Here is an 18,191-nt window from a genome sequence, read left to right as displayed (position 1 = left end):
GAATTACTTCATGGGGAAACTTGTATTTCAGCACTGTGCTTGGTATTTTAAAGCATGTTCAGCTCTCAATCACTTCTGTTTCTCACAGGAACCTTCACAACTCCCTTTCAGTTCTGCAACCCACAACTTAAATCATGTATACAGTAAATACAGCCTAACAGCTCCGTTCCTTCACATCTTTGTATCCCTAGTCCTCTCCATGAATGATCCTCACTGCAATCAGTGAGATTACTCACTAATTAAGGAGAACTCGGTGCATGTGAGTAGAAAAAAATACTGTATAATTAAGTGAAGTGGGTTTGATTTTTAGACTTTTGGGGGGTTTCCTGCAGGATCTGAATCAACCACAATAGCCATCACAGATGTCATTGCCTGTCCCAATCTTGCAATACACCACAAGTATCTTTTTGAAGACAGTCACACTCACTCAACAACAACAGGTAATCAGGTTACCTTTGTTTAGAATAATCTAGACTGCTCTTTGAATATACAGGCCTAAGTGTTGTGTACTATTTTCCAGTATTTACAAAATCTGCCCCAGAGCATTCCTTTGGATGTTGACCTGTTTTGAGAACAGGAAGCTGTATTAAACCTGCTCTGCATTTATAAGCCCTTGTCATCTCCTCCTCCATCCCTTTCGATTTATTTGGGATTTAGCCTATGCTTGACTCTTTCTGTTTTTCAGCAAAAGCTTCAAAAGATAAAGACCAGTGCAAATGCGAAAACCTTGTGACATTCCAGAACTATGCAACCAATGAAGTCAGAAAACTCACCCAGCGATATATCCTTTCAGAATAATTGTTTCTTACATATAATAGGAGGGCATTTTAAGAGAAATGGTAATAACGCATCAAGACTAAGCTGTCTCCATAGTTCAAATCAATCTACTGTAATGAAAAATGACCTACTTAATAATGTTAATCTCCAAGAAACAAGGCTTTTAAAACTTGAAATCTGCTTCTCCTTCACAGAAGGGACCAAAATATTAGTAAGATCTTAACTTTTAATAATCTCTAACAGTAAACACCTTCAGGGACAGCACAGAAATGACTGGTCAAATTCAAGACTAACAGTCTTTGCTTTAGGTTATTTATTCAGATGGAATCAAAATAGCATTTGCTGGCTCCAGGAGTCAGAATACAGGAGATGTTTCCCTTCTGAACTGCTAGGTGAAGCACCAGATGCAGTGAGTCATTTACAATACTACTCCAAATGAAGAGGAATTCAGAGGACTGAGGTCTGATTAATTTTGCATAAACAAATATCCAGATAAAAATGAGTTAAGTGCGGATTGATAGCTTCCTTCCCCCAAATTAATCTGGCTTTTCAAGGGAGCTGTTAGCACAGCAGCCTTTACAGTATTTGTAACATCCACCAGATGTCTCCGGAGACAACAGCAGCAAATTTGCAATACAACTGACTGCGACACTTCGCATCATGCAGTATTTATGCAGCAAATTCCTGTTTTCTTCATGAAAGCTGCTAATCAAATAACTAGTAAGACAACATCACATCTTCTATTTAAGTTTTGTAACGGTGTGCAAGGTCAATAAGCACTTATTTTCTGCACAGAAGAGCACAGTGATACTCAACAGCTGTGTGCTTCCTAGACATGAACAGCTCAGACTGGGGAACCCATAGAAGTAGCATTCTGTCCAGAGTCAGGCTAACAGAGCCCTCGATGGTCGCGGCAGCATGCAAGACCAGCGGGCTCTCTAAACCTGATGCGAAATACTGCCTACCAGTTCAGACCTTACGTCTTATTTCATGTAACTGCAGCAGCCAGCCTCAGTATCTCTCACCTTCCCAAGTGAATCCTTCAGCAGATAGCTCAAGGAATCATGTTCTGATCACTTAATTTGAAATTATTCCATGCAAAGTAGAATTACTTCATAAAGGAGGGAGAAAACCATTCCATAAGGCTATTGCTAGGCACTTCAAATGCTCATCAACATTTATACTTCTCTGAAGGGACATCTCCAAAGTCTCCAAATGAGAAAAAAAGAATCTCTAGGTCATTTCCCCCATCCTCAAGAGTGTTATGCAGACACACACAGTTCCAACCTAGATGCTGACAAGAAAGGAGACCAATGGCTCCTTCCCCCTTCAGCAGAAGCCTTACCCTCTTTACTGTCATCTCCTGCAGCTGTGCTATGAGGATCTCTGAGCTTACTCAGAGAGAACACAGCTTAGCAATATGCCCATTTTTTGCTTTACAATTTGAGCAGACAACCCTGTGATTTTTTTTTTTTTAGAGTCTAAGCAGGACTCAAGGTGATGGAAAAGCTGCTGACTCCAAGCAAGAGACACATTTTGATAGGAACAGTGCCAAGCATTTCCCCAGAGCACCATGCAACCACTGTTTTGAACAGAGTAAGAACTATCCAGTTTCCTCTCCATTACAAACCTCATTTCTCTGCCTTATCTGAAGAGCAGCTCAGATACCAAGTGATATACTAGTTCTTGGTAACTGCCAAAGACTCTGCTGGCCAGTCCCCCTCCCAGGGGTCTGGGGAAAGGGGGAGAGGGAGAACTGGCTACAAAAATAGCTCGTTACAGAATATAAATTTAGAGGAACCAATCCAAACCATTGATGATTTGTATCCAACTACATTTAGGTTTTTTATCAGTAGATGCATGCAGTTTCTACTGCTTGAACTTTGCCTCTGTAAACACTTGAGAAACATTGATGTTGCATAGAAAGCAGCTCAAATGATGCTAGCACGCATATAGTAATCCCTTTTGCATGACAAGCTGTTGAGGAATCACCAAACATAAACCTGATGTACAGGCAGGCTAGTCCCCATGAAAGCAGCAGAGGCAAGACACCCACTCTTGCTCCCTAGTAGCAAGAGGATGGATTCTCCTGCTGTCACTGTGACACAGCGGGGCAGCACATGGCTGCTCTCATCAAACTGAAGAGGTTGAATTCAATTTGCCTGTCTACCCTATCCGATGTCTAACAGCCCCTTGTTGAAGATTCCACTTTTTCCTTGTGTAAGACCTTAAAACATTGAAATCAAGACACTAGACACACAAAGTGGGGTGCAGCAACTTAGTCCTTTTAAGGTGGGCCTCAGTGCCTTCAATTCTCTCTTGATGCGAGGCCTTCTTCCTCTCAGCTTCCCTTAGCTCCAGCCTTGCCACAGCTCATGGAGAGAGGTGGTCAGATAAACAGTACCAATCCAACCTCCTCCTGCAGCAGACAGCACTCCTCTCAGCTGGAGGTGCTTATCAGGACAGTGATGCTCTACATTGCTTTGCACTGCTACAGCTTCTTGCTCTCAGTGGAGCCAGCCCTAGATGCCCTGCAGCTTCCCTGTGAAGCAGAGGAAAATGGCCGCTTTTCAGAACCACCAGCCTTTTTAGTAAGCTGCAGCCTGAACTCCATGTTGAGGAATGCCTGTTAATGAATGGGGCTTCATACAGCTTTCTCAGCTCAGCTGATCAAAGCAGAGTAAGAAAATACAGGGGAGTATTGTATCAGAAACGGCAGGGATTCAAAGAGGCTAACAGAGGAGAACCGAAGCAAGTTTATGGACCATAGCCACCAGGCAGCTGACACTGGTTTTCTATTAATGCATGCTATCAGTAGCTCTCTTTCCTTAACTTTTCTCTACTGGAAGAAATGACAAAGAGAATGGAAGACTTGGAAAACAGGCTAAAATACTGAACAAAAATTGAAGTGTATACTACACTGTATATTTATACATACAAACTCGTCAGAGCTATTTTCTTAAACTGGTTCAAAGTAAAATAACAAATCCTTGTGTCTGAAGTTGAGAAGAACATTTTGGATCCCTGCATCTATATACTATGTGTTCTGTCTTGCATTGATTGCAGATAAGAAATATTGAAAATTTTATATATATATATAAACGATTTAGTAACTAGCAAAAATTCTAATTAAGCAGAACTAAACAACTGAAATAAGCTATGCAAAATAATAAAATGCTGTTATTTTTTGAAGTGAAACTTCCATGTTTTGAAGTACTTTTAGGGTATGAATTTATTTGGCTTGCTTTTCTGCATTTCCCTCCTCCACTCACTCCACTAGTATTTTAAGCACCCTATCTGTGTGGATAATATATGTAGTTCTATATATACGTACACATATAAAAACAGAACAAGTGGGACAGCATTCACTGCAATTAGGTTTTGCTTATATTCTTCCAAGAGTAAACTACTGAAATCAGCTGGAAGTAAAACCAGAAATTTATACATTTGTGTTGAAACTGTGATGAAAATAAATAAGACTGGGAAGTCTCATGGATTATCAGGGTATCACAAAGTAAAGTTTCCAGTACTTTTATCATATCCAGACCATGTAACTTCTCCCTACTGTTCCTTGGTCAGCATTCAGCGATTCCCTAACTTTCCTGAATGCAACTAGTATTTCAATTATGAAACTATTCTTTGGGCAATACAAAGCTGCACACCTGTTTGTCACACACTAACACACAAATGAAGACAGCACATTGCTTCCAGTCATTCTGGCCAACTGAACTGCCTTGAAGTTTTACTCCTTCCCCTTGGCAGCGATGGCACTCTTCTGCTAGCTTTACTTTCACACTAACGGCAGTATCTAAACGATCTCTTGAACTGATCCAAATCTGGGGTTTAACAGGTAGAGACACCAGCACTTCCTCCTTTGCTTTGCCACACACTGTTTTGCCTCCTTACTATCTCCAAATGGAATTACACAACTTCATCCAGTCTATAGCAGAAGCAGCTAGAGCAAAACTAGATTAAGTGATCTCAGATAAGCCAAGGAGTGCACACAGGTACATAACAGTGAGCTTTAAAAGGTACCTTGTGCACTGATGTACTTTGGCAAACAGAATGCAAGTTCCACAAGGACACCGGTACAGACTGATTTTCATTAGATGTTTCTTTTACCACCTGTCAGCAAAGTGCTGGCACCTCAGTTAATAATCACTAGTAACAAGGAACATCCTACAGTCATGGTTTCATGCAAAGCAGGCACAAATCTGTAAGATACCAATGTCTTCAGCAAGTGACTTGAGAACACCAACTCATCTGTCTGTAACATAGCATCTTCAAAGAACTTAAAAAAAAAAAAGGACCAAGATAAGCTTTGAGACATTAACTGGTATCTTACTGAAAGGTTGATGTTCTACATCATGTCTATCAGTTATCCTATTTGCCATTTGACAGATATATATTCTCTTGGAATGAAAAGACGTTAATTTCCATTAGTACTTTGTGACTGATTTGGTAAAAATAGGGTGATTTTTTTAATGGAAGTAAACCCTTTGAGGTCCCCCACCAACATCCCAAATTTGCTCCTGTACCTCATACTACAACTTGTTTCTGCATTAGCACTCCAAAACCAAAATCTAAGGAAGTCCTGGCCTGTTGGGATTTGGCACCATACTTGTGACGATCAAATCTTTCTCCACTTACCTCTCAAGATCCACAACTTCTAGAGAAAGAAACAAGCCTAAGCTTTGTCCTGTGACAGTTATTTCTAACAGAACAGGAAACACAACAGTGGTAATGAATCTTCATTTATATAGTTTGTTCCCTAAAACCAGCAAAGGTATAATACAAATTTTTCTTAAAACAGATCTGTAACCAGTTTTATTGTAGAAATAACACCTTTACAGCATTTACTTCTCACTGGTTTGTTCTGGCATGCTTCTAATGATGTCAGAGTCACCTGTAAAACAAAAATACATTGTTACAAGAGGACCCACAGAAAGATTTGTTTTCAGGAATAAGTCAAGAAGTTTAAAAAACCTCCCACAAACCACACTTATTCTACAAATAGAAAACAAGAATACAGTCTGTTTAGGAAAAAAGTAATTTTCACAGCTTGATAAAAAAAAATACTCGGAACTGTATTTTGCTAATCCATACACAGTATTTTTACAATAATTATGTACCTGTCACTAGCATTTACAAAGCCAGTACTAGAGCAATAATCTAGTCCTGGAGGACACAATGCATAGTTTTAATATAGCGAATGTCTAGCCTCCCCTGATCACGAAAATATCAGGACAGCGAGAATATTCGCATTACATTATACAGCAATAAGTTTCACTTGCAGTTCCTAAGCTTACAGTTCCCCCAACCCCCGCCCAAAATCAAACCTAAAAGTAACATTTTGAAAATTAAGTTTACAGCTAGTATTTGAATGCAAGAAAGCTAGATAAAGTCTTCTGAAGAAAAAGAGAATTCAAAGCAATGTCACTTGGGGAACATCTGGTGAAATTTATTACAGAAATCATTAAATCCATGTATATGCATTTTGGTCAAACAGAACAAAAGATCAGTTCTTCTCTTAGAAGAAACAGGATGAGAAGTCACCCAATTAGCAGTCTATATAAGGAACCTGAGCAGCTCTCTGGGACAAAGTGCTAAACCATAATAATTATACGCAAATTTACAGTTTTAAGATGTTTAATTTTCAACCCTGGATTAGTATACACCTGCATGTATGTTATTTTTGTACGTATCATTCTGGGAAGCAGGACAACTCACAATCGTTTGTCTTATATTAAGACCAGTCACAGAAGGTTGATGCACACAGCACGTTGCACCAGTTCATATTCTAGCTGATGGGCTCAGAAACATGGACCATAAAGTTGCTTCCCAGCCACTGAAACCTCACTACAGAACAACAGGCAGACACAACACATGCTCACAGGGTTAAGCAGTAATGGAACCTATGTGCAAACACAAGCGGCAGCAATTCCTGGTTCTATGAACCTAGCACCGACAAGACAACAGGATCTTGGTCAGAGGAAATTCTAATTAAGAGTTAAACTCGATGGAAAAGAACAGCAAAGTGTGTCATCAGCCCTGCATGTTACTTGCTCAGTGCTGCTACTCAGAGGTGAAGGGAAGAACCAATGATAGGCACCCATTTGGTCACTATCCTGTAAGAGAGACATACCTGGGTCAATGATAGCCAGTGTGCACACTCTGTAGTATTTTCCGCACGCTGTGCCCAATTCAATGTTGTTGCCGCTATAATGATGGACACCAGTCTTGGCAAGCATAGCGTAGTACTCAATCTCTGATTTTCTGAAATCCAAAAACTAGGTGTTATAGCACTGAAAACCAATTCTGATTGGCTGTAATAGAGCGAGAGCAGCTTTAACTCCAATCACACTTAAACCTTTTTCACAGTTTTCCTTCCTACTCAGAAAAACACATCTGTTCCTTGCCAGACAACATCGCTACTACTGTGTTGTGGCTCAGGAACCTTTATCCAGAAGTATGCTGAACATATGTAAGGACAAACCCGCTTTTGGAGTGCAAAGCCTCAGGTTGCTCCTACGCAGGCTCATTTCTACAGGGAAGAAGGGGAATTGGGACTTTCAGATTTGGGAAAGGTTGTAGGAGCTAAGCCGAAGTGTGTAAGCAATGACCCTTATTAATGCTGATACCCAGTGGCCAAATGCTGAACAGAGGTCTGACCGCCACTAGCTGTGAAAGAAACTCTGTATTTTTCTTTAAAAAACAGGAGTCAATCTGTATTCCCTTCTCTTGTGACTTCCACCAAGAGATTCTACTGGTCAGTACTGTTCCTTAAGGACTTTTGAGATCCCCACTAACATGTTGCCTACAGTAACAATCCTGCCATTTCTCAGGCATCTAATTTTGGTTTTCTGCATTTACAGTTTCCTGAATCTGTCAATATCCCTTGAAAACAAAAAGGGACCAGAAATTCAACAAGCAAAACGTCAGGAAGTTAGTAAAGATTTTCTTCTCAAAAAAAAAAAAAAAAAAAAAAAGCAATTTCACTGGCCAGGAACCAAAGTTTGTAACTTAACTTGGACAGCAAATTTTGTGTTCTTCAAATATTTTAAATCAGCGCCAATTATCAGTTTTCCTACCTGTAAAATTATTTTGCATATACTACTTCGAAAAAACACAGAAATTCAGCCCCCATTATACTTTTAATGAATGCTATCTCAGTGTGAAAAGCTTACAGCATCTTCGTTAGTGCAAACTCTTTGAATTAGAAAGCTAGAAAAGTGCTGGGAAGCATTTCAACACATTCAGACCTGAAATCATTACACACCAAACAACACATCGCTTTTATTTCATGGCGCTCTGGAACATGCCAGCAAAGTAATCTGCATTAATAATTCACTGTAGCGATTAACGTGAAGTACACACTGTATTTGCACAAAGAACCTTAGTTTTAAATATAATTTCTTTTTCATACATCTGCTTACCTCAAAGCAGGACAGTTGTTGGCTAGGATGACCAACTTGGCTTTGCCCTGCCGAATCATCTTCAGAGTCTGTTTGTATCCTAGCACATATTTACCACTTTTCATAACCAGCTGAAGCCTAGAGTTTATGGACTCTAGGGACTTTTTCTGAAAAAGACGTAGAAAAGCATTATTGTGTGTTACTTTACATTTTGCAAAATGGTGGAGCACATAAGGAAATGAAGAAATTCCAAATACAAGCAAGCTTTTAATAATGTCCCTATAATTTGCAACATGGAATAAAAAAGCCAGCCTACCATATGAGTATGAAAAAGCTTGTGGATAAGGAGGTTGCCCATACTATGTTTCCCCAACTTTATAAAAATATTTCTTACCCACATATCTTACAATAGGAAAATACATCTTAAAGCATTGTTGTGGCTATCCACGTTAATCAGTAACACCCAGAGATATTTGACAGGCCTTAATCAAAGCTCAGCTAGTCAAGTCCAAGTAAATACTACTTCTACCTTGCAAATCTAAGCCAAGTTTGGAGTACATCTCTTCCCATGGCACACGCTAATAGCATTATATCGGTTAGGAGAAACAAGTAACCACATGCAGTGTGAGCTGACACTCCAACAGGAGCGTGGTGCTCACGACAACAGGTAAGTGCATTTGCAAGGACGAACACCACCATCTAACGAGAAACTTGCCAGAGTCGCTCTAAGAGAAAAGCAAGAACATGGCAGGAAATGCAAAAGCTGAGCTCCACCCGCACGAGGAACTCGGCGCCAGCTGCCCCTTCCTGCAGCTAGCACGGGGGCCCCGTAAGCAGCCCGGGATAGCGCACACGAGAGAACCGAAGACAGAGAAGCCGGTGGGAGGCGGCCGCTGGGCGCGGCTGGCCGCCTGGGCAAGGAGGGCACAGCCCGAACTCCGAGGACCGCAACAAGCGTCTCCGGCTGCGCCCAGTGCCGCCCCCCGCCGCCTCCAGTCCCCACCCCAGACCATGCCCGGGACCACTCCGCCTCACGGCAGCGCGACCCGCCCCGTCCCGCCGCCCCGTCCCGCGCAGCGCCCGCCACTGGCGGAGGCCGGGCCGCCGCCACGTGAGACCGGCGCGACCCGCTCCCACTCACCGTCTTCTTCGCGGCCACCATGTTGCTGCCTTGCGCCGGGTCGGGCGGTAACTGGAACACAGGGGTGAACGGGGGGAGGGGTTAGGACCCGGCAGCGACCCGGCAGCGACCCGGCAGCGGCCCCCCGCGCCCGCCCGCGCCGCCCCGGCCGAGCCCCACTCACCGGAGACGCGCCGCCAAGATGGCCGGGCAGCCAGAAAAGAGCGAGCTCCCACAAGGCATCGCGGATCCCCACGCGCCAGATCTCGCGAGAGCCGCGCACAACACCCCCCCGCCCCTCTCTCCGGCCGCCAATGCGCCTGCGCTCAACCACCAGTGGCCGGCCCGGGCGGGACGCGGCGGCGGAGGGACGCCGGGTGGGGCGTAGGGCGGGGCCTGGCGAAGCGCGGGGCGGGGCCAGCGAGCCGAGCCGTGCCGCGCGGGGCCGCCGCCATGGCTGCGGGGCAGAGCCTCAGCGCCGGGGTGGGCGTGGGGCTGCGTTGCCGTCCGCCTCCCTTCGCCCTCCCCTTCCCCGCAGTCTGCCGCGTTTCACAGAGCGATTTTAAATGTCCTTTTCCCCGCCACAGCCTTCGGGAGACTTCAGGCGCTGATCAAGGAAGCCCCTTGCAGGGACAGTCCCAAGGGGCCTGAGCCTCCCCTCCCCTGTGAGGAATGTAATTTCTGGGACTGTCCCTTCTGCCGCAGGGCCGATGTGGAAAATTACGGAGAAGATAAATCTCGGCACCACAAGCTGCCGGAGCCATAGACACACGTACTGGCTTGACACCTGGCGTTCCCTGCGGTAAGCACTGAGGACGCCGGCTTTCCATAAGGCAGCAGTGCCTCCCCTTCGCCAGGCCCGACGGCATCAGCCTGCCCCGGTTCTGCATTAGGGTCATAAATAAACTGTCCGATGAGATACAGCCGCGGGGCTGAGCAAACACCTCATTTGGAGCATGAAGCATTCCACTGAGCTTGGGAATAGCTCTGGGCCTGAGGCCACCTGTGTTAGCGGGTTCAGCTTTGGGGACCCTTACTAAAGCCCCTGGGTTTGCTGGAGGTGATGGCACTTCTGTCCTGCCTGGGCAGGGCTGTGTGGCAGCCTTGGCTTGTGTGAGAGCAGCTCAGTCCTCTGCCGTGCTGGCATCAGTGCAGGGAAACCTCTCTGGAAACCATCAGCTTGAAGACTGGCTTGCTGAGCACACATGCTGGCTACGAGCATGGCTGTGACATGAGGTTCTCAGTTTCAGGCTAAGAGCAGTCGATCCCACGGTAGTGCCTGGCCTAGGACAGGCACCCCAGGTTGGTGCAGGGAGGAGCAACGAGCACCACTTCAGCTGGCACCTGCCTGGGCGTTGCGGGCACAAGCAATGTGGGTGTTCAGGGTATGAGTTGGGGTGTTCTCCTGTGACATCCCCCAGGAGGAGACCCGGGGGGTCCACCACAAGTGGACAAGAAGTCTTCTGCTGGTATGAATTCACGCTGTTAGGACACACTGCACCAGAAAGGCACCCCACAGTATACATTTCCGTGTGAAATTACAAGGTTAGCATAAAAGCTTTTCTAGACTTGCCTGGCTTAGCACAAGCATGGGAGAGCATTGTGCTTGTCGGCTGTAAGAAGTCTGATGCCTTTGCCAATATGGGATATGTAGCAACAAACTAGAGAGTCAAGCCAAAACATGTATTCAGTTATTCTAGTATGCTTATATTAATAGAGCTTATTTCAAATAAGGGAAATAATTTATAGCAATATACCGTTCTACGAGCATGGCTACCTCTATGCTGACTTTTCTGGTATACGATCACACACCTGACCAAAATATTTATACCAGGATAACCTTCTCAGTGACAAGCAGTCTTTGGTCAAAATGCACACCATCATCCCCACATTTTTTTCTGTGTAGACACTGAGTAACCACCTTAGGTTTTGACAGATCAGTTTAAGCACCTAGATTAAGATCTAAGCTGCTAACACTGAGATAAAGATGAGATAAAGGTATGTTAGAAAAATTATCACCAAACAAACGGAGCTTAAATATCTCAGGTGAAACTCTGACATTGGTCCATGTCTAATTGTAAAGTCCTCTGGGAATAATTTCTATATTAAGCACATATAAATAATATATGTACTATATAAATAATAATCTAAAAATGATATTTTGATGTGTCCTTACAGTCCAACTTCACTTACTGAAACAAAATAATTTTTAGCCCTTTACAGAGTATAAGTAAATTAATTTTGAAGTGTACTTCAAACTTTTATTTTCTTTGGCAGCTGAAAAGTAAATTCCATTCTATGTCTCATTCTTTTCTTGTTCCTCTTCTTCTCCATGCCCCAGCAGTCAGGTGCATTGCTGTATTCCCACCGTCAAATTGTGACTTTGCTTTTAATTATTTAAACTTTTACCTGGTTGGTTGTGGTCAGGTGAAGCATTCATCTTTTCTTGCTTGTTGAAATTACTGGCAAGAGAATATAAAGCTCAATGGGCTTCGCGACGTCCTCAGTGCGATTCCTATCGACTACGCCGTGGTTTATGTTATCTTGCAAAATGTGGGAACCGTGCACTACTCCGGAAGAGGGAGCTGTCTTCAAGGGTACCCTTGCAACCTCTGCTCGAATTAGGAGAGAATGCAATACTTCCCTTAAGAGTTTATAAAACTAGTTCTTTCCAGTGATGTGTTTAAAAAACAAAACAAAAACCTCTACATTTCCTAGAGAACTTTCTGACAAGCATTTTGGTCATTGGACCCCAAATTCTGTCTCTAAATCTGGATGGAAAAAGGGTCTGGGGGGGAATACATGCAGAAATGGGCACTATTGTCTCTCACTCCCCAAATTTCCCTTCTGTGGCCACGAAAGTCACTTGTGGGGTCTGTGGTCCATAAAATGTCCTTTATAAAGGCAAAGGACGAGTCCAAGTCAGGTGAAAGCAACAGTAGAAGGAAGGAAAAACTTTGGCCCCATCAAAGTTCCTTCAACAATATTATACAGACACTGTTTTGTTAAAAAACAGCAGCTGGGAGTGGATGCACATTTACAGTCCAGATGTTTGAGAATTAAAGCATGGGGGAAGGCACATCAGGCAGAGTTTGGCACCCAGGCACCCTCCACAGGGGGTGCTGAGCTCCCCTCCACGACCAGGCCACGATACAGCAGAAATAAAAAGCAGGGAGGGAAGCAGCAGACCACGTCTCCATCTCCAACAAACAAGTCACAAGATGGAGAGATCCAGGGAGCAGCTGGCAACCTCAGGAAAAGCCGCGTTACTTCTCCCTGCATGAACAGCAGCCACTGTGGCTGCATCCAGATCCTCCAATGGAGAGGGAGGTAATTTAATTCAAATCTGGAGAGTAGTGGGCTCAAAGGTCTCTCACCACCTTCCCCCCACTAAAATGCTGATAAGGTTGTATAAGAAAGCACCAGTTAGAGGCATGAATTAGGAGAGTGAAAGCAGCAGGAGAAAAGTCCCTGGTGGAGCACTGACCTATCCCAAAAATTGGGATAACAACTTCATCATTTTGGGCATGTAGGAAAATGAAATCAACTCAGTGCATCTGAGAAATTCTAAGTGATCTAGAAGATGGAAAATTTCTAAGATCATAAAGAAACCTTATTTTTTTTGAGTCTGGGCATGCGATCACAGATTCCTGAGTCATGACTGGAGTAGCAGTCTAATGGCCATCCTTTAGCTGGGGCCGTAATTTCATGATACATTGGCTTCGGAACAGATGGCAGCTGAAGGAATTCCCACCCTGAGCCTTTTTTTTTTTTTTTCCAGAGTTGTTTTTAAGTCAAGTCAGTGCTTCGTTTGATAACTTGTCCCACACCAGTACTGTACAGCCAGTGGGATGTCTCCTGCCGGGGGTGGAAATGTGTGGCCGGGGAGGGGGAGGTGAAAGGGCAAGGCAGGGAGCTCCCGCGGCAGCACTCACATCGACACCAGCATGACATCAGCACATCAGTGAACAACAGTGCAAGCCACGGTGGCTGGGTGTACTCATGCTTGAGGGAAGACGGGCAAGTTCGTGTGTTTTCCTCCACACTTGGAGCTGGCTAGGATCACCCATGGGGTCTCCTGCAACAGTTCAGCTGCAAGGAGTAAGCACTGGGCACACTGCAGGTGCAGGCCCGTCCACGTAGCACAGGCACATGTGTTTCTGCAGAGAAATCCCAAAGCAACTTTTTCTCCATGTTAGAGAACCCCAAACGTTGCCCCTTCAAATGCAATGGTACTAATACCTTCCCCTTGTTAACAGGGCGGTCTCATTGCTCATGGAAAAATGATGTGTAAGCCAGTGACAGTAAAATGAGGTGCTAAGAAAAAAGGTACATGTGCTAACGATGTGTGCTGTTGTACACAGCGTATGGTTAGTTACCTGAGAGAAAAGAATGGAAAGAAGACATGGAATGGAAAAAGAAGAAAGAGAAAAAAAAGGAATACTGAACTCTAAAAACTGAGTGGTACATGGACACCCTATGGCACAGCCCGGGATGGATCATTCTGTTAAATTCTCTGAACTTCTGAGATCTTTATAAATCTGAGAGAAAGTGGGGATCACCCTGACAGCCAGGGGCACAGGGGAACACCTGCAGCTGCACCCCCCTTCCCTGAGCATCGGCAGGTAATGGGTACAGCTCAGGACTTGCTCCTTGCCAGAGTCACTGGGTGACTGAGAGGATAACAGGTACTGACGTGTTACCAGCAAAGAACCAGGAAATGTATGATGTCATTCCAGGGGGGCGGCTTTTGAGTCAAAACCTCTGAAACCCACTGCAAGAGGGAGGCAGCATACCTTTAGCTATCCTTCATGTGCCAGAGGTCCCACGCTAACCCTGAAAGATAAGAATCTATTCAAAAAAGAAGACTGATCTTTTGGAAAGATAGGCCTACGTCTTTATTTTACCAATATGACCAAAACATACTATTTTGATAGGATGAAAATATGCAAAACTACTCTTACTTACATTTTTAGTCCTGTCAAAATCTCTGCACAATTACACGACGACATTGTGCGAACACCTGCAGCCATTATTTTCTCCTTTTGCACTTGTCAGGGCTATTAAACTTGACAGACTGTGTTCTCTGATAATCATCGCATTTACAGCAAATGCAAACACGTTCATCCAATTTTCACAGGGTCATGCACCAAACTATCCCCTGTATTGTCAGGCAGAAAAATGCAGCTCTTTGTTTCAGATCACTGGGAATTTGGAATCCCAGTAATGCACAGGTCCACAGGATGCTAGGGAGTGTGTGTGTATGCACATATCTAAATAAATACATATATAAATACATACATATGTATACATATATGTGTAGCAAGCTTAAAGATAGTTCCAGCACAACAAGATACTTACATTTTCTAAGGTCCAAATTGTGTAGAAATCCACAGGTGCAGATTTCTAAAGAGAGTAGTTAGTCTGATAAGATGATCTTCAGATTCTCTCCTTTCCTGGAAATTACAGGGTATGTCCTAGGAGCCAAGTTTCAAGGCCATTGCTATCCCAGGCAAAACAAAAATAGTGGTTTCAGAAGGCAGTTCTCTGCAGTTCATAAATCAACATCACAGAACAGCCTTTGGTGGAGCTACGCAAATTTGCATCAGTGGAACATTTGGCCTGAATTATCTGCCACAATAAAGAATTTAGAATATTTCATTGCTTGATCAGTACTGGTCTTTCTGTACAGAATAGCCAAAAGGTTGAGAAAAGGAGTCAGTTTAAAAAAGAAAACTCATGATTAATATAATGTTTTGAAAAGTCTACTGTGATTTGGAAAGCCCCAGCAGAAAACAGATATAAATTTAATAGCTGCAGGAGGAATCATATCTGAAATATTCAAAATTATTAACAGCTAGTGAGCTCTGGAATGAGTGAAACAAGATTGATCATGTAGTACTGGCCTGGGGAACTTAAAAATTGCCAGGACCTTACAGAAATCTTTACAAAGTTTGCTCTTGGAAGTGTATTTCTGCTTGTGTGTAAGAGGACATAGGTATTTATTGCTTTACCTCTGGAGATACAGCTATCCCTGAACACTCCCAGTTTACTTTTTATTTTAATTTCCCATTTTATATGACTGAATAAAAAAAAAATTGTTTTCCTTTGTAAAAATAACTAGTTCAAGACAATTGTTTCATTTGTTTGTTGTTAAAGGTTATTTTTTAGCTACTTTGGTACTGCCTTCATTTAGGGCAGTACCAGGGCGGTTGAGGTTAGAGCAGGCAGGGAGCCTGTGGAGAGGTGTTGTGCCAGGGGAAGGGATGGGAAGGCTACCAAGGATTTTCATCTGCCAACACCATGCTGCAGCCGCTGGATCACCAGCAGTCGTGTTTCGGGACTCTGTACAAGCACAGGGCATAGCTTGTGAGTGCCGCTGCCATAGCCACTGCTCCCATACCCACTCCCATCCCTGCCTCTGCCTTCCTCCACCGCCTGTCACCCAGGAACCTCATCTCATTTCCAGTCTCACACTTGTGTCTCACTTCCTTAACCCTGAGACTCCTACTTCCAAAGCTCCTCACCTTGTATCTTCACTGGAAAGCGTGTGTCACTACCACTTACCCTGGCCAATAGGTGAGCATGCACGCAGAGATACACACTGTCTAGAAAGTAGAAATAAAAACTTTGAGCCTAACTAACTGGCATCAGCCCCAGCCTTATATTGGCCTCAGTGGTGTTTGCTTGGCTATAGAGAGGCCTGAAGAAGGGAAGATGGGAAGGTGCACCAGTTCATATTTGCATGGTGAACTCTTGATCTACATCAGCATGTGTAACCTGCCCCCATGGTACACCCACGGAGTTACTGCTTTTGGTGGAGTGGTGATCATCTTGGTGCTCCCAGCAAGGTAGGACAGTGGCACAGTGGCAGCTGCAGAGCAGCACGGTATCCCGCGGGAATGTGCATCTGCTGAATGATCTGCAGAGGCCACACGTTGTCCAAGCCTGACCTTGGTATGTGGCAATGGCACAGAAGCTCCTGTCTTGTGCAGTGTCACTTGGACTCATACCTCCAGCACTGTGTGCAGGGTCCCAGAGCTGGTTAATCACATTCCTCTAGTCTTGCAGGAGACAGGTGATACACGGAGGTGCAGCCTTGTCCTATTGTGGCCCTACAGCTCCAGCACTGGCTCTGTGGTGTCCAGTCTTCCTGCTGAAAAGATGCAACTTCTCCTTTACTCATGGGAGGACGAAAGAAGAGCATAAAATTGTTACATAGTGATTCTGGGAGTCACCTGATGAATGACCCTCGGGTTCTCATTCCTATTTCTGTACCTTCTCCAAGGCCTGTTTAAAGAACACGAAGTACAGAGCAGCCCTGGCTCCCAGTGAGCGCCCTTGGCTGCTGACACATGCCCACACATGTTCCCTCCCTCTGGCCTCGTAAAGCTTGAATTCCTTTCTCTGCTGTTTCAGTAAGATGGATGGTAGGTACACTCTGCACAGCTTACCCTTTAGCTAGGACATGGAGGGAAGCAGGTGCAAAGCTCCACAGGCAAGAGAAAGAAGTGAACGTAGCTTTCCTTTTTTTATTTTCCTCAGTGCCCAGTGCTCAATGAGTCTGTCCTGGTGGCCCAGCCACCTTCCTTTATTCTCTGAAAGAAGGTTGTAGAAGAAAGGTAGGATATCAGATATGTTTGCCATCCCTCCCTTGCATATGTGCTGTCTGCAGGCAGCTTCCTCAGCTGTTGGGATTCCTCCATAAGCACAGACACTTCTGCTTTCGTATCTGTGGCAGCAGAGCCCATCCCAGTTGGGAGGCAGTAAGTGGGTGCCTGGGTGTCTTCACACGCATGTCCACCTCTGATGCTGAGGCACCCACATCTGTGCTGTGTACGGAACCCACAGGTGCTGTGTAGGGAACCAACCCAACTCCTGACGCAGAGCTGTCAGGATTTCACGCGTGAAAGATTATTTCTGAAATTAACTTTTAAGTTGCTAAGCCCTTTGTTGCACTTCTGCTTTTGTGCTTACACTGCAGCATGCTTTGCTAATGCTGAAGTTACCAGCATCTCACCTTCTAGTGTCTGGTAGAAATCTTGTATGTAGCCACAGATAAATCTATACAGCCTACAGGGTGGTTTTTTTTTTATTTTCAAAAAATGTCCTAAAAATGAACTCAAGCTGAGGAAGCAGAAGAGGTTAATATGTTTAGGCTTACTGGTGTGTTCCCTTCTGTGTTGCTCCTCACACATTTGCCAGGTGATTTCCCAGAGTGACGGGTGCACTCAGTGTGCACTGCACATGCAGTGAGTCTGATGGCTCCAGGGTACAACTTATATCCATACAATACATACCTTATCCATATCAGTTTTTCCTAGGTGTACCAGAGCTTGACACTTGCGGTACAGTGATAGTACCTGTACCATACGATATAATGCATGTCCAGGATTTCCATATGTCCTACAGCCTGGGTGGAGTTATTGCTACTGGTCCACCTTGGCTACAGGACATCAACAAACCCTGGACAAATGTCCAAAGACAGTTTTGTCTGGACAAGTCTCTGGATGGAAAAAACCCACCATTTATTTAGAAGAATGGGTCATTACTTTAAATTTGAAGGATAACATGTCTTGGGTGCAATAAATAAAACACACTGTACCTGCTTATGCAAGCAAATATATGGCAAACATTCTTCATTCTTACTCTTAGAAAGTTTCTAAGCCACCTGGACTTCCCTGGACATGACTTGCCTATATGCAAATACAAAAATCATATTAGCTTTATTTTACCTTTAAGGCTGATGGTAAGGGTGTTACAGGTGGCTGCTGAATCCAGAGGACTCTGCAACCTGGAGATTCTCCTTCCCTTCCCAGCTGCTGAGATCCCGGAGGTCTCACCATCCCAGTCCCATGGATGCATCCACTGCTGTTCCT

At 44.3% G+C, this 18,191-nt stretch overlaps 2 protein-coding genes and 1 non-coding gene across 10 annotated transcripts in view; 1 reads left to right on the top strand and 2 right to left on the bottom strand.

The window, feature by feature from the left end:
* The window catches only part of MATN2 (matrilin 2), a 75,167-nt gene extending 71,000 nt beyond the window's left edge, over positions 1-4,167 (top strand). For 5 of the 8 annotated variants that reach the window (XM_054814257.1, XM_054814255.1, XM_054814256.1 and 2 more), the window contains 3 exons: positions 333-436; positions 685-781; positions 3,621-4,167. In XM_054814257.1, the coding sequence (XP_054670232.1) occupies positions 333-436; positions 685-781; positions 3,621-3,673 (254 nt within the window). In that variant the 3' untranslated portion in view covers positions 3,674-4,167. Of the gene's footprint in view, positions 1-88; positions 782-3,620 lie in introns of those variants that run through there. The other 3 variants (XR_008575628.1, XM_054814260.1, XM_054814261.1) reach the window with 3 other exon arrangements.
* A 1,348-nt stretch (positions 4,168-5,515) lies between these two features.
* Positions 5,516-9,623, bottom strand: RPL30 (ribosomal protein L30). The gene is made up of 5 exons (XM_054814271.1): positions 9,497-9,623; positions 9,334-9,384; positions 8,214-8,359; positions 6,923-7,053; positions 5,516-5,683 (listed from the first exon to the last, which is right to left on the bottom strand). Exons 2-5 carry the CDS (start codon positions 9,352-9,354, stop codon positions 5,634-5,636), a joined length of 348 nt encoding a protein of 115 aa, XP_054670246.1. The 5' UTR covers positions 9,355-9,384; positions 9,497-9,623; the 3' UTR covers positions 5,516-5,633.
* LOC129203814 (small nucleolar RNA SNORA72) lies at positions 5,908-6,042 on the bottom strand. Its single transcript, XR_008576167.1, has one exon. It is a non-coding gene; the product is annotated as a small nucleolar RNA SNORA72 (small nucleolar RNA).
* Positions 9,624-18,191: the final 8,568 nt, after the last annotated feature.

This window comes from Grus americana, chromosome 2 (assembly GCF_028858705.1).
Source record: "Grus americana isolate bGruAme1 chromosome 2, bGruAme1.mat, whole genome shotgun sequence".
Lineage (NCBI taxonomy): Eukaryota > Metazoa > Chordata > Aves > Gruiformes > Gruidae > Grus > Grus americana.
The sequence above is the reverse complement of the archived record's forward strand: the minus strand, read 5'-3'. Positions and strand labels throughout refer to the sequence as shown.